The 25,088-nt window shown below is 48.1% G+C and overlaps 1 protein-coding gene across 1 annotated transcript in view; it reads left to right on the top strand.

Annotated features, from left to right (window-relative positions):
* Positions 1-22,020, top strand: part of COPA (COPI coat complex subunit alpha) — a 45,192-nt gene extending 23,172 nt beyond the window's left edge. Inside the window, exons 11-33 of the mRNA XM_059145481.1 lie at positions 2,137-2,287; positions 3,230-3,296; positions 4,194-4,269; positions 6,312-6,394; positions 7,247-7,386; positions 7,936-8,021; positions 8,136-8,274; positions 12,645-12,807; positions 12,909-13,055; positions 14,175-14,364; positions 14,485-14,580; positions 15,883-15,971; positions 16,166-16,289; positions 17,517-17,606; positions 17,785-17,894; positions 18,280-18,357; positions 18,520-18,588; positions 19,132-19,268; positions 19,496-19,682; positions 19,768-19,878; positions 20,210-20,371; positions 20,957-21,151; positions 21,426-22,020. Coding sequence (XP_059001464.1) covers positions 2,137-2,287; positions 3,230-3,296; positions 4,194-4,269; positions 6,312-6,394; positions 7,247-7,386; positions 7,936-8,021; positions 8,136-8,274; positions 12,645-12,807; positions 12,909-13,055; positions 14,175-14,364; positions 14,485-14,580; positions 15,883-15,971; positions 16,166-16,289; positions 17,517-17,606; positions 17,785-17,894; positions 18,280-18,357; positions 18,520-18,588; positions 19,132-19,268; positions 19,496-19,682; positions 19,768-19,878; positions 20,210-20,371; positions 20,957-21,151; positions 21,426-21,485 — 2,750 coding nt within the window. The 3' untranslated portion in view covers positions 21,486-22,020. The remainder of the gene's footprint in view (positions 1-2,136; positions 2,288-3,229; positions 3,297-4,193; positions 4,270-6,311; positions 6,395-7,246; positions 7,387-7,935; positions 8,022-8,135; positions 8,275-12,644; positions 12,808-12,908; positions 13,056-14,174; positions 14,365-14,484; positions 14,581-15,882; positions 15,972-16,165; positions 16,290-17,516; positions 17,607-17,784; positions 17,895-18,279; positions 18,358-18,519; positions 18,589-19,131; positions 19,269-19,495; positions 19,683-19,767; positions 19,879-20,209; positions 20,372-20,956; positions 21,152-21,425) is intronic.
* Positions 22,021-25,088: the final 3,068 nt, after the last annotated feature.

The following is a 25,088-nucleotide window of genomic DNA, read 5'->3' on the forward strand; positions in this document are numbered from 1 at the left end:
GCTTCCTGTTGGGTGTGGAGGACAGTGAGAGTGACACACGCCCTGATGGTGCTGGGAGGGCTGCGGGGCACCTGTGAGTGGCATCAGAGGTCAGGGAGGGCACAGCGAGGAGGGGCTGAGTCGTGGGAGGGAAGAGCAGGTCCGGCTGTGCTCTGCCTTGCAGGCCAGGGTTAGAGTCCCGATTTTTTTTTTTTTTTTAAGATTTTTATTTATGTATTTGACAGAGAGGCAGCAAGAGAGGAAACACAAGCAGGGGGAGTAGGAGAGGGAGAAGCAGACTTCCCACTGAGCAGGGAGCCCAGTATGGGGCTCGATCCCAGGACTCTGAAATCAGTTGTGCTGAAGGCAGACGCTTAACGACAGAGCCACCCAGGTGCCCCAGAGTCCAGATTTTACTCTGGATGGGTGGAGAGCCATTGGAAGGTGCCCGTTAGGGAAGTGAATGATCTGGTTTATGTGTGGAGAGCTGACCAGGAGGACAAAGGTCAGAGGTTTCTCTGAGAGGTGGTTGATGCTAGTAGGGAAAAAAAGCAAAAGATTTTTTAAAACAACTGAAAAGGCTTTTTGAATTAGCGTCCCCGTTCAGCAAAACCTCTTACGTTCTTGCTGTGTGCTAGGGACGGGGGAAGGATTGAAATGATTGTAATTTCTCTCTTCAGGGAGCTGGTGGTGTCGGGAGCCGTGGACTTAGACAGTTACAGTGCAGGGTGTTAAGTGCTGGGGGTTCAGCGTAGTGGACATACTATGTCCTGTTAGTTTCAGGGGAACATCGGAGTGATTTGGTATCTTTATGTATTACAAGATAATCCTCAGGATTCAGTCTACTTACCGCCTGTCACCACACGAAGTTACGGTGTCGTTGACTGTTTTTCTCACACTGTCCATACATCCCCATGACTGACTTGTTTTGTAACTGGATATTTATACTCTGCATTCCCTTTCCGTATTTTGATCCCTCTCCACTGCCTCCAGCCTCTGGGAGCTACCAGTTTGTTCTCTGTATCCGTGGTCTGTTTCCATTGTGGTGGTGATGGTGGTCATTTTTGTTTGTTTTGTTTGTTGGAGCGAAATCTTAGAGTTTTTGTCATTCTCTGTCTGACTTATTTCACTTAGCATAATTCTTCTTAAGTCCATTTATGTTGTTTTGAATGGCATGATTCCATTCTTTATGGCCTAGTAGTATGCGTGTGTGTGTGTGTGTGTGTGTGTGTGTGTAACACGTCTTCTTTCCCCATGTATCAGTGCATATGTGTGTTGCTTCCGTATCATAGCTACTAGAGATAATGTTGCAGTGGACGTGGAGGTGCATATATCTCTTCAAATTGGTGTTTCCATTTTCTTCAGATAGATACCCACTAGTGGAATTGCTGGATCAAACAGTATTAGTATTTTTAAGTTTTTGAAGCGTCTCCATACTGTTTTTTTATAGTGGCTGCAACCAATTTGCAGTGCCGCCAGCAGTGCACGGGGTTCTCTTTTCTCCACATTCCCACCAGCACGGGCTATCTCTTGTCTTTCTGGTATTAGCTGCCCAGAAAGGAATGAGCTGATACCTCATTATGGTTTTGATTTGCATTTCCCTGATGATCAGTGGTGTTGAGCATCTTTTTATGTGTCTGTGTCTTCTAGAAATGTCTATTCAAGTCCTCTGCCCATTTTTTAATTGGGTTGTTTGTGTGTGGTTTTCTTTTTTTATATTGGGTTGTGTTCTTCAGATATTTTGGATATTAACCCCTTATTAGATAGTGTGATTCACAAATATTTTCTCCCATCCCATAGGTTGCCCTTTCATCCTTCTCATCTTGTTGATGATTTCCTTTGCTGTGCTGAAGCCTTTAGTGATGGAATTCCGTGTGTTTATTTTCGCTCTAATGGAACGTTGTACAAAGTGTTGGGAGAACACAGAGGAGGGTTTGTCACATGTGCTGGTGTGATACAGAGGATTAGGAAAGGTTTCACAGAAATTTATTTGAATAAAGATTCTAAGAACTGTGACAGTTTAGACAAATAAAGGATGCATTTAGGTATCTTGGTTTTTAGCACTCACATGCAGTCCTTATCCTTGTGTATCTTTTGCTTCTTCCAGCTTGCTTTCTTGCCTACAGCTAATTCTTTCGTCTTCTCCCTGTGCCCCAGGCCATGACGGTGGCATGATTGTGTTTAAACTGGAGCGGGAACGGCCAGCCTATGCCGTTCATGGCAATATGCTACATTACGTCAAGGACCGATTCTTGCGTCAGTTGGATTTCAACAGCTCCAAAGACGTAGCCGTGATGCAGTTGCGGAGGTAAGTCCGACCCGTTCTTCCCCCAGGCCCTCTCTGTCGCTGGAGGTGATGCCCACACCGGACTCTGCTCCCAACAACATTTTGGATCTCAGCGCCTCTCACTGATCAAGTCCCTGTTGGGGAGCCTACTCAGCTGAAACCCCAAGAGCGTGGCAGGCAAGGAAGGTGCCAAGAGGAGAGTGGGGGTCTCCCTAAGGAGAACGCTAGTGACCCTGAGCGGAGGAGACCGTAATGGCCACAGTCCGCCAGGTCTCCTGCAAACCACAGTCTCCTGGGGCAGAGCAGCCCAGCTTGGTGACAGGCCTTTTTGCCTCTCTTTGGCATTTCTGTAACTTTCCTTTGCTTTCCAGCAAAATGCACACATCTCTAAAGTAGGATATATGGCTCTGGAAGCTCTTAGCTCTGAAGACACGATAACCTCTGGGATGTCTGGCAAAAAGAACTGTCCTCTTGGAAAGCCAGCTGCATCAGCATGCTGAAACATTCATGGTGGTAAACTCTGGCATGAGGCTTTGATAGCCGCCCTCCAGCGTTACCACAGTAAAAAGATGGGTTTATGCGAATGCTCCAAGGGACAGGAGAAATTAGCCAGAGACAGAGCACATCGTGTTACTCTGTGGTGTCCCCTGCAGTTATGTGTAGGAATGTGTACCCAAGAAGACCCCGTCCTGCTCACTACAGTGTGTGCTAACCCTAGCTTCCTTCGGATAGCTGGGCTACTAGGGTTTGTCTTTTTTAAAACTGTCTGTCAAAGCTGATTTAGGGATGTCCCCAAGCCTTAAAGGAAGGAAGAGAGTAGATGCAATATTGATTTTTATTCCGGATTATAAAAGTGATGAGTACATGTATAAAGACTAGATAAGTAGGAGGCGTGGGAGTAATTCCGTTCTTCCGTCCTGATTCTTCTTCCGTATTTTCTCTTTTTTCCATGTATAACTCCAGTGGTTCCAAGTTTCCGGTGTTCAACATGTCATACAATCCAGCAGAAAATGCAGTCCTACTGTGTACGGTACGTAACCCATGGAGGCCTCCTAGGACCTTCCCGTTTCCCATAGGTCTCTTTCTGATGCCCTTAGGGAACCTTCGGCGGCTCCTTAGAAGCTCTGTAATGGTCCTTTAAGGGAGCTAACATAGTAAACAGGCTCAAACCAGGTCTGCTTCAGTGATCATGTTAGGGTTTGTGAACTTCTTTTGCATAAGGATAATGATCTCTAAGCTGAACGGACCATCGAGATGAATGCCCCAGGTCACTGTGTCCTGTGTGGAGAGAGGATTCTCTGATTCCTCCGTGTTGGTAAAAATTGTGGCACTGACTTGAAGGAGGGTTCCTGTCAGTGGAGTTGCTTCAAGGTCAGCCAGTAGCCCCCGTGTTTCTTGCCTTACAATTTGGGGGGGAAAGAAGTGACATTCTAGTATTAGTGTCCTTTTCACCAAGTTAAAAAGAATGAAAACCTGTCTTTGCCCATACGACTTTGAGTGTCTAATCTGGTCCTTGTTCAGTATCTAAGAACATTTTTTCCCTGACAGTTGTCTTTACTCTCTTTCCTCTTGATTTTTTTTTTTCCTTTTTTTCCCTTTGAGCAGATGTTAAAGGGGATACGTGTATGCAGGTAGAGCAGCCAGAATGTTGGTTTGGTTCGTTAATTTTTGGAGCAAAGAGCAATCCCTGTTACGTTTCAAATACTACCTGCATCTTTGGAGATTACAAAATATACAGTGCCGTGAATTCTGAGTTCTTGGGCAGTGAGCCTGAGAATTTTTAGAGTAGACCCATTCCCTTGCCCTCTGGCTGAAGGGTGAGGAAGGGATAGCTTTAGACTGTTGTACGCACAGTGTTCTCTGTCTGAAGAAACTGCTGCCTTGGGTGCCTGTCACTCACGATTTGACCTCTCTCTGTCCTCTACAGAGAGCCAGCAATTTAGAGAACAGTACCTACGACCTGTACACCATCCCCAAGGATGCGGACTCCCAGAATCCCGACGGTAGGTGCTCCCTGTGTCTGCCGGGCTTGCGCAGAGTGCTCCTCTCCTGCACCATCCGCCCCTTCAGGGTTTTCACGTCCCGTCCCCAGGCTGCGGCCACATCACTCATGGCTGTTGGCAGGGGCCGCTGACAGTTGCATCAGAGACGACCATGGTGTGAAATATTCATGTCCCTCCTCCATTTTATTACTCCAGCTAGATATATATATTTTATAATTTGGTTATTAGAAACTCTCCATTTTCTCTTTCGGCACAGCATGCTATCCTAGTTTATTGTCAGCTGATATGATTTTCACCCCAGTAGTTTCATTTATTTAAGAATGTGGTTCCAATCTTGCCGGTCTCATCCTGCCTGCGACTGGGATTTGTGCTCTCCCATCCACATCCAGATCAGATCAGCTTCCTTTTGCATGTCAAAGAGATGAGGCTGCTCCCAGCGCCACACCCCACCAGGGACCCCAGGATCCAGCTGAGACCCCTGTCTGCCTCTTCCATCACTCCCACCCCTGTTGAGTCTTCCCTGTTAGAATTCACAGACCGCCTTCTCGGAAGCTCCTGCCCTCTGCTTCCTCCCCTTGCTCTACAGAGGGCTTGTCCTGGGGTCCCCACCTTACTAGCACGCTTTCATGACCCTTCAGACTCCGTCAGCAGACTGCGAGAAACCGTTTTGCTAGCCCTGGCCTTGTTACGGCTGCTGCGGTGTTGTTAGTGTTGCTGATACGAATCACTGTTGGTTTTTTAAAGTGTGGTCCTAGCGAGAGGAGAGGAAGCCTGTATGTCTTTGGCACCCATAAATCAGTCTTCCCTATAAATGAAACCGTGAAGCCATTTCTGACCAAATTTTATGACTGTGTCCCTCTCTACCCACCCCCTTGTACTTTTTCCCCATCTGTTTACAATTAATAGCATTTAAAATACCTTCACTTTGTTTTGTTTTAAAGATTTTATTTATTTAACACAGAGAGAGACACAGGGAGAGAGGGAACACAGGCAGGGGGAGTTGGAGAGGGAGAAGCAGGCTTCCTGCTGAGCAGGGAGCCTGATGTGGGGCTCCATCCCAGAACCCTGGATCATGACCTGAACCAAAGGCAGATGCTTAACGACAGAGCCACCCAGGCGCTCTGACCTCAGTTTTGTTTTACTGCCACTCTTGTTTTCTCCTTTCGAGGGAGAGGATAATCAGTAAAGGAGTCCAGTGCGGCCTGGTGACAGGCAGCAGAGAGGAGGAGGAAGAGAGAGCAAAGGCTTGAGGAGCGTGCCTCCCTCTCCCGGAGAGTGGGGGTGTCGGCTGCGATGCGAGTTGCCCGTCACCCACAGGTGCCAGAGAACTGCAGAGCAAGGCTGGCCAGCCCGTTCTGTCCACTTTTCTGCCGATGCTAATAGATAAAAGTGTTTCGGGGCAGCCTTCTGCCTGTGACCCTGGGAGTGTCTCTGGGAGTGGAGAGCCCATTCAGAATTCTAATCAGCCAGTGAAATGTTGGGGAACCGAGGAACATTTAGAAGCTTCTTCAGGGTAATAAGAATGATTGACATTTATGGAGCAACAGCTTGGTGCTTACTGCTGCTCCGCACAGAACTCCTAGGCCTGTCAAGATTTCCTTGGGAGCGCCCTGCCCTACCCTGCTCTACCCCAGGTCCGCATTTGCATGTTAAAAGCAGCAGAACAGCTGCGTCCTGGGGAGGGGGCTCTGTGGAGACGGGAGGTCCTAGATGCTGCTTGGCCAGCTAGGCCCTGCTCGTTAGTTTGATGGAGTGTGCTGTCTCCCAAGATGGGCGGTCCTCCTGCCAGTACGCGGTGTTGGCTGAAATGCAGCTACTTGGCCTACAGAAAAGAGGCTTGGCAGGGGTGTAGGTTGGAGTTTGGAGGGGACTGGTGGGGAAAAGTCACTGACAGTAGCCTCAGGTTACGGCTGAATTAGTTAGGAAGCAGCTGAACTGGCGAAGCCAACGTGGCAGCCAGCATGACTGGCAGCTCGGGGCACCTGACTCTGTCACCTGCCAGGGGCTCACCACACGCTCCCGCCCTTTGCTTTTGTTCTCAGCTCCAGAAGGGAAACGATCCTCAGGCCTGACAGCCGTTTGGGTTGCTAGAAATCGGTTTGCTGTCCTAGATCGGATGCATTCGGTGAGTGAAGCCTAAAAGGGGAAACTGATTTGGGCATTGTCGCTGCAGTGGTTTCTGTACTGTGCAAAGAAAGAGCGGGTTTCTCTCTGCTCACTGCCTGGGGAATTGTGATCATGGAGCAGATAGATACCCCAGGCCCCTTGGGAAGCAAAGAAACCTGAAAATTGACTTGATTGGATTGATGACCCCTGTGGGTCTGAGCTTGAGAACCAGCCTCATGCCACTCTTGACAATACAGAAGCCAAAAAACACCAAATTTGAAATCGGTGGACTGCACGAGGAGTACATCCTCCCCCCACCCCCGCTGGTACGAAGAATGTAAGACAGACAAAGCTCAAGAAAATACGTGACAAAAATTTAAGCCCCAGAAGTTTCCTTTGGTTGAGGGAGGACTTCACACTTTAGTTGGATTTCTCAGGATGTTTCGGTTGGGGGAAAAAAACAAAAGCTTTCAAAGCCCCTGGAGAGGGTCAGGCTTAGAGGGGGCTGCCTGGAGGGGTAGCTGGCTTGGACATGAACAACCCAGATTTGATTTCTGGGAGCTAAGGAACTCTTGCCTGAGGCACATGGTCAACTGTCCGCGAACACCCATTTCTTTCTTTCTTTTTTTCTTTTTTTAAAATATTTTATTTATTTATTTGACAGAGAGAGAGATCACAAGTAGGCAGAGAGGCAGGCAGAGAGAGAGGGGGGAAACAGGCTCCCTGTGGAGCAGAGAGCCTGACACGGGGCTTGATCCCAGGACCCTGGGACCATGACCAGAGCTGAAGGCAAAGGCTTAACCCACTGAGCCACCCAGGCGCCCCAACGAACACCCATTTCTGATCACCCCACCTGTGGTCATTATTTCAGCTTCTGATCAAGAATCTGAAGAATGAGATCACCAAAAAGGTACAGGTGCCCAACTGCGAGGAGATCTTCTATGCCGGCACAGGCAACCTCCTGCTTCGAGATGCCGAATCTATCACGCTCTTTGACGTTCAGCAGAAGCGGTAACATGTCAGCTGCCCCAAAGTAGACAGGCTCGTAGTGGGTGAGAGTGGGCCTCTGCAGTGGGAACTTTTCTCCCAGTGAGTTTGCCTCAGGCGTGGCCACTTTTGTGCTGGAACTTCAGGACTCTTTCCCGCCACTTTGCCCTCTGGGGTCACTTTCCATCCTCTCCATACTGGCATTTCAAGGAGGGGCTTACTTACCGGTTTTTGGAGCACTTCCCCGAGTGAGGAATGCTTCTGGCACTTGGAAGTGTGGGCACGGAGGGATGACCAGCACGGTTCTTGTGATGAGAGGAGCTTCGCGTCCTCTGGTGAGATCAGACATACGCGAGTCCCTCACAACACGTGCGAGTGGGGGCAGGGAGTTGAGGGAGGAGAGAGAGTACGCTGTGAGCCAACGTGTTTCAGTCGCTCAACTACAGTGCAGAGCGTTTATTTGGTGTTATTAAAAAAACTGGGGCTTTTGATAATTTGGAGATGAAAAGGAGGTCGGTCTTTACCTGGGACGAGGGAGTCAGGTCCCCTCATGTTCGCCTTTCTCTGTCCCAGGACTCTGGCTTCGGTGAAGATTTCTAAGGTGAAATATGTTATCTGGTCAGCAGACATGTCCCACGTAGCACTACTGGCCAAACATGGTAGGTCTAAATTATATCCGCCCTGATTTAGAGACCAGCCCCTCCCTCCCACCCCTGCCAGTCTGCTGCACTCACCCTGTCCAGCAGAGCACTCATGTCCTTTGCCTCTTACAGCCATTGTCATCTGTAACCGCAAACTGGAGGCTCTGTGTAACATTCATGAGAACATTCGCGTCAAGAGTGGGGCCTGGGATGAGAGTGGGGTCTTCATCTATACCACAAGCAACCACATCAAATATGCCGTCACCACTGGGTAAGTGAGTTATCTGACGCCCAGAGTGGGAGAAGGTAGCTCTTGAAATCACTGTCCTGTCTCAAGGGATGTCACTGAGTCTTCCTTGAACTTTCTTCGTGGGAAATCTTTGTTGGGCACATACGTGCTAGGCACATCTCAGCATTCTTTTTCAACCCTTTACAAAATCAGGACACATGACTCAAGTAAAGAAACATGCACAGAGTCCATGTAGAGAGGAGAGCAGATTGTCACATCGTGGACATCTGTGTCCCTGCCACCCAGGTCAGGGGCTAGAGCAGTGCTTGGCTATGGTCACAACCACCTTCACTTCCCATGCAGAGATCACACTATTCGGATTTCTACAGACATTCCGTCCTAGCTGTGCTTTGTAATTTTACTGCCCAGTGTGTGTCTTAAAATAGTATGTTTTAATTTTGCCTGGTTTTGAACTTATGTAAATCATACTGAACATATTGTCTCATGTTTTGCTTATTTTGCTCAATATTTTGTTTCTAAGCTGCCTCTGTGTTGTAGCTATAATTTATTTATCTTCATTGGTGTGTAATATGACTATGCCACGGTTTTCCAGTTCTACTGTAGAGGGATATTTGAGTGGTTTCTAGGATTTGGTTACCGTGATGAACAGTGTTCTCTAGACGTTCTTCTACATGTGTTCTGGTGCAAATGCACGTAACGTTTCTCTAGAGTGTGACCCAGAGCCAAATTTTTGGATCATAGAGTTTGTGTATCTTCACGGTTACTAGGTAATGTCAGACTGCTCTCCCGGGTGGCTGTACCGATTTGCACGACCACCAGTGTGGTAGCAAAGCTTCCCTGCTGGTCATCCTGGCCAGCACTTGCCTTTGCCAGACTTATCTCTGTCTGTCTGGTGGGTGTGCAGTGGCATTGCGTTGTCATTTGCCTTTGCTGCTCTCTGATTCCTAATGATTAAGCAACTTCTCAGTTGACCATCCACTGGGGTTTCCTCTTCTATGAGTTCCATTCAGGCCTTTTATCCATTTTTTAAATGAGTTATCTTTGTAATTTTAGGAGCTCTTCGTATATTTGCATGTGCATCCTTTGTCAGGGCTACGTGTTGCAAATCTTAATGTCTCTTCCCTTCTCTAGCTTGTCTTCTGATTCTCTTCATGATACTCTTTAATGAACAGGTATTCTTAATATAGTTGAATTTATGAATCTTAAACCTTTTATGGGTGTTGGGTTTGGTATCTTTAAGAAATCTCAATCGACTCCAAGGTTATAAAGGCACCATTTCATAGTCTCTTACAGGAACTTCAGAGTCCTGTTTTCCATACGTAGGACTGTGGACCACCTGAAGTTAGTGTTTGTGTGTGTTATGGGGTACAGGGAGCTCAGCCTCTCAGTTTTCCTTACGGCCACTCGGTGGTGCCAGTGTCATTTACTGGAAAGATCGGTCTCTACCCCCCTCATTCTGCAGTGTCGTCTTTGTCACATATGAATCATGTTTCCAAAAATGCAAGGACCTATTTCCTGTGATAGGTGTGTTGATCTCTGATCTCATTCTGTCTTAAAATATTCCAGCTCTAGGAGTTTCCGCATCTGCTAAAGCATCCTCAAATCCTTCCCACTTTAATTTTTTAAGTTATTAGGCTATTTTCTAATTACTTTTGCCTTGAAAAGGAAAATTTTCAAATTTTTTTTGCCTCGAAAAAGTATGTTAGAATCAGCTGGGCATCTGGGTGGCTCAGAGGGTTAAGCATCTGCCTTTGACTCAGGTCATGGTCCCGGGGTTCTGGAATCGAGTCCCGCACGGGGCTCCCTGCTCAGTGGGGAGCCTGCTTTGCTCTCTGCCCCTCTGCCTGCTTGTGCTGTCTCTCTCACTCTCTTTCTTAAATAAATAAAAAAGAAAAACGAACTTGTGAAATTCCATGCAAAATAAAACGAACAAACAAAACACTGTTGCTGTTTTGGGTGGGATTGCATTGGATCTGTTTGTCATTTGGGGCCTAACTGACATCTTTGCAATATTAAATTTCCTGATCTGTGAACATGATGTAGTGACTCTTCATTTATTTAGATGTTCTAAAACCTCTTTCGGTAAAGTTTATAATTTTCTTTATAGAGATCTTGCTTTTCCTTATTCTTAGGCCCTTGGTCGTTTTCAATGCAATTTGTAAGTGGATAGTATCCATTTAAAAATTTAATTTTCTTATTTTTTATGATATTTAGAAATGCAGTTTTTAAATTGATTTTATCTCAGAGTCCTTGCTAGATTTATATTATTTGTAGTAATTTGTCTTTTCCCCCCCCCCTTCCCCATAAACTACCATAGCATCTGTGGGTAATGATGGTTTGTTTCTTCTTTTCCAGTACTTTTATTTTCATGTGTTTTTCTTGCACTGACCAGGGTCCCCAGCATAGTGTTGAATAAACAGGTGATAGCAACCTTTTTGTCTTGTTCCAATTTAAAGAATGAGCTTTGGGGCGCCTGGGTGGCTCAGTTGGTTAAGCATCTGACTCGTGGTTTCAGCTTGGGTCGTGACCTTGGGGTTGTGAGATTGAGCCCACATTGGGCTCCACACTCAGTGTGAAGTTTCTTGCGATTCTGCTTAAGATTCCCTCTGCCCCTCCCCTGCTTGCACTCACTCTTTCTCCTTCTCACTCTTAAGTAAGTGAATAAATAAAATCTTTAAGAAAAAGATCAAGCTTTCAGTGTATTGGCATTATGGAAGCTTGTCATAGACTTCATTAGAGATAGCTTTTATTTATTAAAGAATTTCCTTGCTGTATTTCAGATGAATATTAAATTTTATTAGATACTTTTCCTGCATATACTGAGGTAATCGTAGGATTTTCTCTTTTTATTGATTGGTGAATTAAATTGGTTCTTAAAAAATGTTAGCCCAGTGGGCATCTGAGTGGCTTAGTCAGTTGAGCATCTGCCTTTGGCTTGGGTCGTGATCCTAGAGTCCTGGGATTGAGCCCCACATCAGGCCGCCTGCTCAATGGGGAACCTGTTTCTCCCTCTCCCACTTCCTCTGCTTGTGTGCGTGCGTATGTGTGGGGTCGGTCTGTCTGTCTCTCTCCCTCTGTCATATAAATAAATAAAATTTAAAAAAAAATGTTAGACCAACATTGTATTCCTGTTACAGATCTAACTTGGTATTTTACCCGTTTCTGATATTGCTAGTTTCAGTTTGCTAGTATTTTGCTTAGGATTTTTGCATTTGTGTGTAAGTGAGATTGGCCAATGACTTTCTTTTTCTTTCTGTCCTTGTCATGTTTTTGGTGTTGAGGAAAGTAATACACCTTCCTCTGTTCTCTCAATGAATTTGTAATAAGATTCGGTTTAATTCTTCCTGAAATGTTGGGTATAATTTGCTGGTGAAGTCATCCAGGCATGAGGCTTTCTTTTAGAGAAGGATTTTTTTTATGATTCAGTTTATCTTGTGTAACAGTTATGGGACTGTAGGGATTTTCTATTTCTTTTAGTCAGTTTGGTAAATTTTACTTTTCTTGGCATTTGATCGTTTAAAAAAAGTTCATGCCTGCCCCCATCCTGCGGGAGCTAGCCCCTGTAGCAGCCCCTTTTCCGTTCCTCTTCCTGCAGTTCGGTCGGTTTTGTCCTTGTTAGCTTCATGAGAGGCTTCTCCGTTTTATTTAGCTTTTGCCTTTATTGACTGATGAACTCCTGTGTTATATTTTTGTTTTCTGTTTCTTAATTTTATGATTGACTTCATTTTTTCTCTAAGTATGTTCTTTGATTTAGCTTTTAAAAGGGCAACATTTTTGAGTTGGCTGCTTATTAATTTTTACTACATTTTTGTTTTTTAGATTTATTAATTTTCTAATATATGTACATAGAACTCAGTAGTTTTCAGTGTTTCTTCTAATACAGTGTGTGCACTTAGCATCCTGGACTACCCATCAAGTATTGTGTCAGCTGTGCCCAGAAGTTCTAAATTTTTAGTTTTCATTCAGTTCAAACTAATTTTTGCTTTTTGTCATCTCTGTGTGCGTCAGAACTTTGCATCTCCTGCTCTCCTTTTACCTGTAGCTGCAGGGAAGGGTTTACCTGGCCCAATGCCTGTATAGCAGAACTTAAGATTTAACGCGCAGGCCTGGTTCCTGTAGCCACGTGTGTTGGCTCTCAGAGTCGTAGCTTATGAGGAAAGATCATACCATGTGCCCTGTGTTTTCCTGCTTCGTACAGAAGAAGTAGTGTGGCATTTAGTTCTGCTCTCTTTTGAGTCGCTTCCCATCTGTACCATTGTGCAGACGGCCCTTGGCCAAATAGCAGTGAGAAGAGAAAAGGCTGTGTCCTAAGCCTGTTCCAGGTCCTCACAGGCCTGGTTCCCCCCTCCTCACTGGTTGAAAGTGGTGCCTCCTGACTCCTCCGTTTGCAGGGACTACGGGATCATCCGGACTCTGGATTTACCCATCTATGTCACGCGGGTCAAGGGCAACAACGTGTATTGCCTGGACCGGGAGTGTCGTCCGCGGGTGCTCACCATTGATCCCACAGAGTTCAAGTTCAAACTGGCTTTGATCAACAGAAAATACGACGAGGTATGAAACGAGAATGCACAGTAGGGATGTAGGTGGGCCAGCGCTTGTTTTTCCCTCCAAGTGACCTCTCTGTCCTGCCCGCCCCCACCCCGAATGTCTAGGTGTTGCACATGGTGAGGAACGCCAAGCTAGTCGGCCAGTCCATCATCGCTTACCTCCAGAAGAAGGGCTACCCGGAAGTGGCACTGCATTTCGTCAAGGACGAGAAGACTCGCTTTAGTCTGGCACTTGAGTGCGGAAACATTGAGGTGAGGGAGACGTGGTCATGAGCCCCGTGTCATTGCAGAGAAGGTGAGAGGGTTAAGGTCGCATTGCGAGGACGTCATTCTGGGCTTGCTTCTTCAGCGAGTATGATGGAATTAGAGATTTTTCTAGCTGTGAGATAGAACTATCTTCCTATTGCTGTTTGCCCATCTCTGCTACTTCCTGTCCCTGCTTCTGCCGTAGCATTGCTACTGTTGTCACTCTCGGTCATTCTGGATTCATTAACTTCTAGAATTGGAGCAGCATCACATGGAATCTGAAAAGTCTCATTATTTACTTCACCTTTTACTTGCTGATTGGCTGCTTAGATGAAGAAGCACTTGTGAAATGTTGGGACCTAAAGGGGTGCCTGCCGGCTCGGTCAGCCTCTAACTCTTGATCTCAGCTCAGGTCTGGATCTCAGGGTCGTGCGTTCAAGCCCCTCCACTGGGTGTGGAGCCTACTTAAAAATTAAATCAAATCTTAAAAGATACTGGGACCTACAGGGTACAGGCATTATTTTTAAATGGGTAGAGGGCTTAGGTGAATTGACTTTCTAGTTCTGAACTTCTTTCTTTTGTTATTTCTTTTGTCTTTCCTAAAGCCCCTGAAGATCATCAGACTTAGCAAGTAGCAGGAAAGGTAGCTAAGTAAGAATTGGCCCTACAGAGTCAGCAAATGGTCGGAGATGATTTTGTCATAAAAGTGAATTTTTTTTTTAAGATTTTATTTATTTGACAGAGATCACAAGCAGGCAGAGAGGCAGGCAGAAAGAGAGGAGGAGGAAGCAGGCTCCCCGCTGAGCAGAGAGCCCGACTTGGGGCTCAATCCCAGGACCTGGGATCATGACCGGAGCCGAAGGCAGAGGCTTTAACTCACTGAGCCACCCAGGCGCACCATAAAAGTGAATTTCTGAGGAGGAGGAGAGTGTGATATGATTGTTTCCATGGAACGAAAGGGACTCTGGTGATAGGATTTTCAGTAGAATTAGACAAATGCTAGCGGTGATTACAAGTGTGGAGTCTGTGGGAGATTTCTGTGGAGGCGGATACTTCGACTGAAGTCCCCGGTTTTGAGTCACAGTGTCTGCCAACCTGTTAACTCTGACCCTGGGGACTCTTTAGATTGCTCTGGAAGCAGCCAAAGCGCTGGATGACAAGAACTGCTGGGAGAAGCTGGGAGAAGTAGCCTTGCTACAAGGGAACCACCAGATTGTGGAAATGTGTTATCAGCGCACCAAAAACTTCGACAGACTTTCTTTCTTGTACCTTATCACTGGCAACCTAGAGAAGCTTCGCAAGATGATGAAGATTGGTGAGTTCCCGGAAACCAAGGATGGGAAGAGCCGTCCTTGGCGGGGAAGGAAAGCAAACAGAAGAGAGCGGGAACTTACAAGAAAAGACCTAACTCGGTGTCTCTTACCGACTTCCACAGCTGAGATCCGGAAGGACATGAGTGGCCATTATCAGAATGCCCTCTACCTGGGCGACGTGTCCGAGCGGGTCCGGATCCTGAAGAACTGCGGGCAGAGTAAGTGAGTGGGCGGAACTCCCTGGCTCTCTTGGGGCTTGGACAGTATTTTCTCTGGGTGGCAAATTACCCAGGGGTGAGGTATTTCCCTTTGTTGTGTACTTCTCCAGAGGAGACAGCATGCCCGTCATGCTCAGAAAACGTTCTCCAGAGCCCGGTGCGGGTACAGCCAGAGTATTCGGTCTGGCCGAGCACTCCGAGGAAGACCGTTTAAATAGTCACGGAGGAGCCAGGCAGTCGTAGCGCATCCTGAAGCAGAGACCCTAGTAAATACACTTGGTCCGATGCCATTAGAGTTTTAGTCTTTCACTTCAAGCCAGCAGGTTTCACTCATTTACTTATTGATTTGTTTATATATTCAAGGGTATTTCCTTTTTTATTTTTTTTAAGATTTTATTTATTTATTTGACAGAGATCACAAGTAGGCAGAGAGGCAGGCAGAGAGAGAGGAGGAAGCAGGCTCCCCGCTGAGCAGAGAGCCCGACACGGGGCTCGATCCCAGGACCCTGGGATCATGACCTGAGCCGAAAGCAGAGGCTTTAACCCACTGAGCCACCCAGGCGCCCCTCAGGGGCATTTTCTGAGGGCCCACTGTGTACCAAGCACAGTACTAGCATTTGAGGTACGCTAGGAAACAAGAAAGGTGAGAGGCGTGGCTTGGGCGGAGGAGCTAAACAGTAACGGGGTCAGACTTGCTGTGTGTTGTGAGGGTGGAGTCGTGACTTATTGAAGGGCTGGATGTGTGACGGGAGGAGAGTCGGGGAAGATTCCAAGATTCTTGTCAGCACTGATGAGAGAATTTAAGGATAAGCAGCTGTATTCGTTGCTTACTGCTGTGTTTGCAGCCCGGCTTAGCTGAGTGCCTCTGGCTCAGTGTCTCTCCGGAGTCTGCGGTCAGGGCGTCGGCCAAGACTGCAGCGGTCTCAAGGCATGAGTGGGGGAGGCTCTCCCACGCTCTGCAGGGCTGCCGGCGGTGCTCAGGGCCTTGTGGGCTGCTGGCTGGGCAGTGTCCGTTTTATGTGGGTGTCTCTTCAGGGCACCTCACAGCGTGGCAGCTGGGCTCCCTCAGAGCAGGCGATGGCCTCCAAGTGGAGGCCACGGTCTTTGTATCCTAATCTCAGAAGTGACAGCCCGTCACATCTGCCATGTCTCGTTCATTAGAAGTGCGTCACCGAGTCCCTTCCGCACGGCAGGTGTGGGTGTGGGGGCGGATTTTGCACAGCCTTGAATCTCGGGAGGCGGGGGAGGGATGCTGGGGGACGTCTGGGAGGCTGTCTGCCACGGGGTGTGTTTCCTCTACAGAGTCACTGGCCTACCTCACAGCTGCTACTCATGGCTTAGATGAAGAGGCTGAGAGCCTGAAGGAGACATTTGACCCAGAGAAGGAGACCGTGAGTCTTTGCTGACCTGAGGGTCTGGTTACAGGATGGACTCCGAGATCTGGGGACAGTGTCAACCTAGAGAAGTTCCTCTCCCGCCTGGTTCCCAGGGGAGGCAGAGACACAGAGGAGATCAGAGGAGGTCCGTAACCTTCCCTGCATGATTGCTGACGGCTCTTGGCTTTTCCCCTCCTTCCACCCTTCAGATCCCGGACATTGACCCTAATGCCAAGCTGCTCCAGCCCCCGGCACCCATCATGCCGTTGGACACCAACTGGCCCTTGCTGACTGTGTCCAAAGGCTTCTTTGAAGGCTCCATTGCCAGCAAGGGTAAGTGCCTGCCCCTCCGTAGTGGTTTAGTTGTTTGTTTGTTTTGTGAGGAGCTGTCCCACAGAGTTCCCTCAGCTTCTTCATCCTTTCTTCTCCGTGAGCGTCATGGAGCACGGAGACGCCAGTCGGAGCTATGGTACATGCTTTCAAAAATTAGGGTGCCTGGGTGGCTCAGTCAGTTAAGTGGCTGCCTTCGGCTCAGGTCATGATCCCAGGGTCCTGGGATCAAGTCCTGCATCAGGCTCCCTGCTTGGTGGAGAGCCTGCTTCTCCCTCTGCTTGCTGCTCTGACTATGTGTGTTCTCTATCTCTCTGCCAAATAAATAAATAAAATCTAAAAAACCAACTTCACTAAAAATTAAATAAAAGCATTATGAGATGATGAGAATTTGGAAAATAGGGGGAGAAAAGAAAGTTGTGTCGTAGTCCGGGCCTTCGACAACCGCTCTGAACATTTGGGTGTGTTTCCTTGGTTTTTTTCATAAGTGTACATGTACAGTCCCGCTCAGTATTTCATTGTTCATGACGTACGGTCTTAAGGCACCAGGGCCGCATGCAGACGTGTGCCCTGCTCCGGTTTTCTTGGCTGTGTCTCCTGGCTTGTTTTTCTTGGCTGAGAGCTCAGATACAGCCCTGAGCATCTTGGTCCCAGCCCTGCTCGTTCCTCCATCTCTCTCTTACCCTTTGTCCCCATGCCCTGTACACACTGTGGTGGTGCTAGCTTAGCAGAGCTCTCAGCAGGAAACTCTTAAAAATTGCTAAGTAAACAATGGTTTAAGAGGGGCGCCTGGGTGGCTCAGTCAGTTGAGTGTCTGCCTTTGGCTTGGATTATGCTGCTGGAGTCTCAGGACCGAGCCCCACCTTGGGCTCCCTGCTCAGGAGGGGGTCTGCTGCTCTCTCACCCTCTGTCTCTCCCTCTTACTTGCTCGAGCTCACACACGTCTCTCTCTCTCTTTAAAATAAATAGATCAAATCTTTTAAGAAAATGGTTTAAGAGGCAGATTTTAGTAGCAGGAAGGCCTTTCTGTCTCTCTTTCATTCCCTCTCTCTGTGAAACCTATTGCAAGTTAGCATAGCATATATACTATAACAATAAATAATAAACAAGAACTTGAAGTGGACAGAGCCTTGCCACCTGCTTTTGCAAGGCTGCAGTTTGCCTGCAGAAAGGGCAGATCTCAGACTTGCCAACTACACCGAGCTCCTTTCGTTCCTTCTGTCTGTGCAGGCAAGGGCGGCGCACTGGCTGCTGACATTGACATCGACACTGTTGGCACCGAGGGCTGGGGAGAGGATGCGGAGCTGCAGCTGGACGAAGGTAAGAGCGCGCTTCTCGGACTGTCCTGGCAGGATGGTTGCCTGGCTGGGGGCTGGGTTGTGGGACGGCCCTGCAGGGTTCCAGACCATGGGACCCACAAAGATCCTAGCATTATGCTTTCTTTGGGCTAAGATTGTGTCACTCTGCAAATCCACTCTGAGCTGGATTTTCCTTACAGACGGGTTTGTGGAGGCTGCAGAAGGTCTGGGGGACGATGGTCTTGGCAAGGGACAGGAGGAAGGAGGCGGCTGGGATGTCGAAGAGGACCTGGAGCTCCCTCCCGAGCTGGTGCGTGCGGTTCTCGCCCTGAGAAGGCTCCCTCTGCTTCTCCCTGTGCCGGCCGCCATCCCTACCGCCCCCGTCCTGTCCTGAGGTTCCCAGAAGGCAGGGGGTCTGGACCCTCCTGGTCTGATGCCTGTCTCCATTTGGAAGAAAAAAGGAGATAATCAGGTTGTGCCAACAGCAGCTTGTGAAAAGGCAGCAGTCTTTGTCGCCTGAATTGGAGCTTTTGGTTTTTGTTACTGGTGGAGCTGCTCCTGTTTGGAAGGTCTGCTCCCACAACCGTCCCCCTGCCTCCCCAGTGGAATCCGGGAACGACGTCTAGGGCAGTGTTCAGACTTAGCAGGGCAAGTGCTTGAACGGCTCACAAAATGACTGAGTGTTTTCCTCCTAGGATATACCCCCTGGAGCCGCGGGGGGCGCTGAGGATGGGTTCTTTGTGCCCCCCACCAAGGGAACCAGCCCGACTCAGGTACGCAGGGAAGCACAGCCGTGTGGGCGTGACTGGTTCTGAGCTGGCTGGACTGCATTAATGCGTGAAGACTGTGCTCTTCTGCTGAAGATGCAGAGTGGAATAGTTCGGGAGGAGAAAGTGCAAAGTGTCACTTGGCTTGGGTTTTCTGTTTCTTGGTAGATCTGGTGCAATAACTCTCAGCTTCCAGTCGATCACATCCTGGCCGGCTCTTTTGAAACAGCCATGCGGGTAAGTCTTAGAGTAGCGCTGGCTCTTCTTGTGGGCTCTTGAGGACCTCGCTCAGGGTCCTCAGGGAGGTGGCCGACTCCTCTTAACCAAATGGAAATTAACCTGCCCACAAGGGCAGAGGTGTGCCTTTATCTTGGAAACTCTCATCTGGCCTAAGGAAACTTGCCTCATAAGGCCTTCCTCTTGCTTTCCATTTGGCTCAGTAATCTCTTTAGGCAGAGCCCACCAGCCACCTTCCCCCATGTATAGTCTGTTCTCGGACTCGCATCAGTGAAGTCAGCACCCCACACGAACAGGTGTGTGAAACACTGAACCATGCATTACGCTGACAGTAACTACAGATGCAACAGCCACAAACCTTTCCTGACGGTGTGTCAGGCACTGTCCTAAATGCTTTATGGGTGTTACTGAATGTGGTGGTCCTGCAGCGAAGTGTAATTTACAGATGAGGAAACAAGTGCGGAGCAGCTAATAAGCACCTTGCCCAGGGTCAGCTCGTTTCTCAGTGGTCAGTTTTTGTGTTGCTTTCCTCCTGTATTCCAGCTTCTTCACGACCAAGTGGGGGTCACCCAGTTTGGCCCTTACAAGCAGCTGTTCCTACAGACCTTTGCCCGTGGCCGTACCACCTACCAGGCCCTGCCCTGCCTGCCCTCCATGTATGGCTATCCTAATCGCAACTGGTAAGGCCCCTTGCGCCTGACTTCTGCTCTCTTCCAGCTTGGGGTAGGTACTTCCGATGGTCGCCTGGGGGATGGGTAACCTCAGAGCTGAGGTTTCCTAGTAGGAAGAGAACTTCGGCTTGATGCTCCATGCGGCTGGGTTTGTACACCTGTGTGCGGTTCCCCCTCCTGTTTCCCCCGTTGAGTCCCGGTTATCCTGTCTTCTTCCTGCTTCTCCGTGCTCGCAGGAAGGATGCAGGGCTGAAGAATGGCGTGCCGGCCGTGGGCCTGAAGCTGAATGACCTCATCCAGCGGCTGCAGCTCTGCTACCAGCTCACCACAGTGGGCAAGTTTGAGGAGGCTGTGGAGAAGTTCCGCTCCATTTTGCTCAGTGTGCCTCTTCTCGTGGTGGACAACAAACAGGAGATCGCGGAGGTAGGAGGCGCAGCCGCTTGTTCTAGTCCTGGGCTCACCCACAGCCTTGCCTCTGCACCCTGACCTTGCTTCGCCCCCTCTGCAGGCGCAGCAGCTCATCACTATCTGCCGTGAGTACATCGTGGGTCTGTCCATGGAGATAGAGAGGAAGAAGCTGCCTAAAGAGACTCTGGAACAGCAGAAGCGCATCTGCGAGGTACGATCTCTGGGCTTCTGCGCCGTACAGAGGTGTCCTCCCCTCTCCCGTCTAGTAGGTCGGAATTCTTGACTTCTAAACCCAGGTTTCGGCCTGGGGAGTAAGAGATTTGGGCCCACTTCTGTGAGGAGAGAATGTATTTTTCTGCCCCTCTTCATTGCATCAGGCCTCCACACCCAGGGGGCAGAAGGCTCCCTCTGCCATGTAGTCAGTCCCGTGTTTGTTTGCTTGGTGTCGTGTTCAATGCATGTGCAGCAGCCTCGAAATGATCTGTTGATCTGTGAAGCTGTGCGGCCTCAGCCTGGCATGTGTCCCTCCTTCTGTCCGCCAGATGGCAGCCTACTTCACCCACTCGAACCTGCAGCCGGTGCACATGATCCTGGTGCTGCGGACCGCCCTCAACCTCTTTTTCAAGCTCAAGAACTTTAAGACAGCTGCCACCTTTGCTCGACGCCTCTTAGAACTTGGGCCCAAGCCGGAGGTGGCTCAGCAGGTAGATGGCAACCCTTTAAGCATGAAGCAATCGGGTCTCTTATGTGGAGGGAGTAGAAGACCCAGGCCCTGGCCTCTGAAGCAGAGCGCTGAGGAACAGCCGTGCGCGCCTCCTTCTGCCCCTGGAAAGTGAACTTCGAACTCATTCAGCCGCGCTGCAGGTGTAAGAGCGACCTGCTCCCTAGAGTACCTCCTGCCTTCTGTGCCTAAGCCCTTCCACCCGTTAGCACCACCGCTAACCCGACACACACGTGCCCCTACTTGCGTTCCCTAGAAGCGTTCCTCTCGGGCGGTCGAAGCCAGTCTTACTCCCTTGAGTCCTGACCCTGATAATTCCTAGACTTGGTGAAGGAATATGGGTCTCAGTCCGTGGAACCAGTTTGGTATTGAGAAGGGGAAGTCCTGACAGAGCAGGAATGTGATTGTGACCCTCCGCATAGGTCCTGTGTGAAGGACACACTCTGTGTTCACTCAGGATGGTTGCATCTTGAATCAAAGAAACTCCTCAGTCATGGTGCTGAGATCATTTGAGTTGTGGTTTGCAACGTTCAGTCCTCTTGAATGAAATATTCCTTCCCTTCCTCAGACCCGCAAAATTCTGTCTGCCTGTGAGAAGAACCCCACAGATGCCTACCAGCTCAATTACGACATGCACAACCCTTTTGACATCTGTGCTGCGTCCTATCGGCCCATCTACCGTGGAAAGCCAGTGGAGAAATGTCCGCTCAGCGGGGCCTGCTATTCCCCAGAGTTCAAGGGTCAAATCTGCAAGGTCACTACAGTAAGTACTGTCTTCTAGAAATGCATCCAGGATTTTGAGAGAAGAGGAAAGGGAAAGAAGCATGTGGGTCCTTTTTTCCTCCTGTATTTGCCTGTAGCTCCTTGAGGCAGTGATACTGAAGAAAGCTGGAGCTTCTCCCACTGCTGTTTACTGATCAGTAACAGATGTTAACAACGAATCCTGCTGTATGCCCTGAAGAGTGGAGGGAGTAAGCTTTCTGGGCTTTTTGCCCTCACAAATCCCTAATTTTTTTCCTCTGTTTCCTTTTCCACAGGTGACAGAGATCGGCAAAGATGTCATTGGTTTAAGGATCAGTCCTCTGCAGTTCCGCTAAGGCCCCCTTCGGAGAATCAGTCTCTGTCTTTCCAGCTCCTCCTCCTCAACTACCCTTCAGATCATTGACATTTAGGTCTCCTGCCCTAAGACCAGTGTCCCTTTCTCTTCTTCTGTGGCTAATCAGAATGTCCACATTTGACTATTTGTCCTCTCCTCAAGGGCGACTACAGTTGTGGTCGCTGTTGGCCTTCCTTCCCCGCTTCGATCGTTCAAGGAACAAATGAAACTCGGTGGCGCACATTTGCTTACCGAATTCCTTTAGTACTTCTCCTTCCCTCCCCACTGTCTTTGTATTTTCTTTGGGGAAGAAGCAGGATGTGGTAAACGAGATCAGTCACAGCAAACTCTTAGCCGTCCCCCATTTTCCTCGGACATTTAAACTCATAGGCAAGTACCCTCTGTATGCCCAGAAACTTAAAGTCTGGGGAGAAACTTGTTTTCCAGAAATGCACGTCACTTTTTATTGATTTGTTCTTTATAGCCATTGTTCTAGTGCTTTGTTTCTCACCCCTTAATAAAGTAAGTTTCTAAGAGTTTTGTGATCCCATTTGTTTCCTGGAAACCCTCATGTTCCTGCTCCGTGTGGCTGCCTCACCAAAGCAGACAGGTTTTTTTTGTAATTATACAATTAAAATTACTTACTTAGAGTTACTTGTAATTTACATTACTTTTGTAAGTAACAAATGCCCTTTGTCTTTTTTTTAAAAAGCACCTATCGTTCATGTATTAAACTGTGAGAATGTAGAAAGCAAGTAGCTCCCCTGTTCCATGACTGATGACAGTACTTTCCCACTTTTGCTAGTTAGAGCCAGACTGAACACCTGCCACCCACCTTTCCTACTTGTCTCTGTTCTAGATGTTTTACAGTAATAGACAAGTGTAAGATTAATAAGTAATACGTTATGTTACAACCGTTACCTTGGCAACTGCGGTAGTTTGCTTGTCGTGTGCTAAGACTACACTGGATAGACTGACATCCCGTGCCTGTGATGAGAGTTTGTACTTTTTTTCATTTTAAACTCATGTTTTCAATAAACAATATATTCATTCATGTAGTTCAAAACTCAGTAAAGGTAAAAAACTATTCTGTGACATCTTTTTTCCGCTCTTTTCCTCAAATGCCCAGTTCCTGTTACCTTCCTCCAGATAGGGAGCCACTCTTGGCATCCTTGTATGCTCCAGTGGCTTGTGTGTCTGCAGACAGACAAAAATATGTCCTTCCCCGTTCCCCTGCTGTACATACATGACGCATACCACTAAAAGACTGCACCTTGTTAGTTTTATCATGTACTGCATTTAAGATATTTTTCTATATCACATGTTAGGTTCTCTCTGGTTTTTTTTTTTTCTACTTCTCCGCATAGTGTACCATTGTACGATTTAGTTCATAGAAGTTGCCTTCTTTGTTGATGGGTGTTTAGATTGTTTTCAATCTTTATTATTAAAAAAATGCTGCAGTGAATGACTTGAACATACATTGTACAGTTTGGGGAAATGTGTCTGTAGGATAAACTCCTCGAGATGGAATTCCTGCACCAAAGAGCACAGGCCTTGATATTTTTTTTAGCTTTAAGAGCTGCTTGCTTAAACTTAATATCCCCAAACAAAGCCTGCCTTTGCAAAAATTTGCATACTGTTTTGATGACACTCTTTCAAGTTGTCAACATTCTTTCTGTAAACAAGTTGGTGATAAATTTGGGCCAAAAAAATTCTTGCAAGTTTAAAAGTTAAATTATAAAACTAACTTTGCACACAAACAAACTATTCTGAACAGGGGTATATAAAAGAAGGACAGTCCATGCTTCCTGAAGCTCATGTTATTGGGGAAACGAAATGGATATATGTAAGATGATTGTGAATATCAGGCAAGAATTCGAAGCTGGTCGTTAAACGGTGGAGACCCATTGTGTCCTTAATCAAGAGAATGATAGAAAGAAAACGCTGCAGGGGCAGCTGGATGGCTCGGTCAGTTAAATGTTGACTCCATCTCAGGTCTCAGGGTCATGAGTTCAAGCCCAGTATTGGACTCCACGCCTAGCTCCACACTAGGCTTGGAGCTCACTTTTTTAAAAATGCTGTAAAATACTATTTTGCAACAGTGTTCACTATACATTAGAAGGGCAGGAGGTGACTAAATATGAAGATGAAGTTTTAGGAATATCATTAATAAGAGAGAAGCAGAAGCAAGTTTAAGAAATGCAAAGTGTTTGTTTTCAACTCCATGTTGTCTCAGTTACCTCCAGTAATTTCCTTATTAACATGCTTGTTACCACATTACTGTAAAGCTGATAGAAATGCCTTTCATGTGGGACCTGGGTGGCTCAGAGGGTTAAACCTCTGCCTTCAGCTCAGGTCATGGTCTCAGGTCCTGGGATCAAGCCTGGCATCTGCTCTCTGCTCAGCGGGGAGCCTGCTTTCTCTCCTTCCCCCACCCGCCTCTCTTCCTACTTGTCTCTCTTTGTATCAAATAAATAAATAAAATCTTTTTTTTTTTATAAATAAAATCTTTAAAAAATACCTGTAATGTGCTTGATAGAACAATAGTCATATTAGAGACGCGCATGTAAGCGGTTTGGAGTTGAGCCGGGAAGCCTGGAATAGATACTGGTACAGGTGTTGAGAAAGGGGTTAAACGGAGGGGGTTTCCATTATAGAAGTTCAGAACTGAGAGGAACTTCAGTGTTACATAGTTGCCATCCGAGGCCTTGGGTGATGAAGTGTTTTGAACAAAGTTACAGAATTGGGACTGGGACTTAAGTCTTCTGACTTAAGTGCAGAATGTTCTCTCCTGAGTCACACCACTTGTGCCTGGGGCAATGCAGTAGGTTTTGCACGGATATGATTTTAAAAATCTGAAGGAAAGAGGAAGGTACTTAAGCTGGTGCATAACACAGAACTCAAGTCTGTGCTCGGGAAGCCAAGGATTGAAGGAGGGAAGTGACTTCATTCTCATGTAATTTCTCCCTTTTAAGCTCCATAGCACTTGATCCTTCGTTTAAGACCTCTACCGTGTACCCTCCTTGCCGCCTGTCGGACCTCACCTCCGGCCCAGTCCCCGGGCCGCTGTTCTACAGCAGGGGCTGGGCCTGCCTGGCCTCTCCTTCCGCTATGCCCAGCACAGGATCCTAAACAGTGGATGCCCTCCAAGGGCTAAAGTGAGCTTGCGTCCGAGGGGTTCCGACCCGTGTGAAGAGGAGGGGAGGGATGTGGAGTTGCCCCTTTCCGCGCCTCCCCCAGCCTCTCGGGGTTGGAGGGTGGGTTCCGTCTGGAGAAAAGGAGATGCGTCGGGGACGGCAGCTCTACCACGACTACATTCGAATCGTCCCCCGGCTCGCTCCAGGGCCCCAGACTGGCTTTTTCTGCCTGAGTGGCTTCAGCTGACACTGGGTTCTAAGTTCCGAGGTCTGTGTCCTTCAGTCTGGCCGTCCTGATGGGGAACAGGCGGTGACAGGGAGCCGTCGGACTCGTCAGGGTCGGGGCGGGCGAAGAACGGCCCGCGAGCGTGTCCCGCAGGCCCCGGCCCGGGAGCGGAGAACCCGGCAGGGACGGTCCTTGCCGGCGCGGCGGCGGCGGGGAGACAGGAAGCCGGGGGCGTCGAGTG

This window comes from Mustela lutreola, chromosome 14 (assembly GCF_030435805.1).
Source record: "Mustela lutreola isolate mMusLut2 chromosome 14, mMusLut2.pri, whole genome shotgun sequence".
NCBI lineage: Eukaryota > Metazoa > Chordata > Mammalia > Carnivora > Mustelidae > Mustela > Mustela lutreola.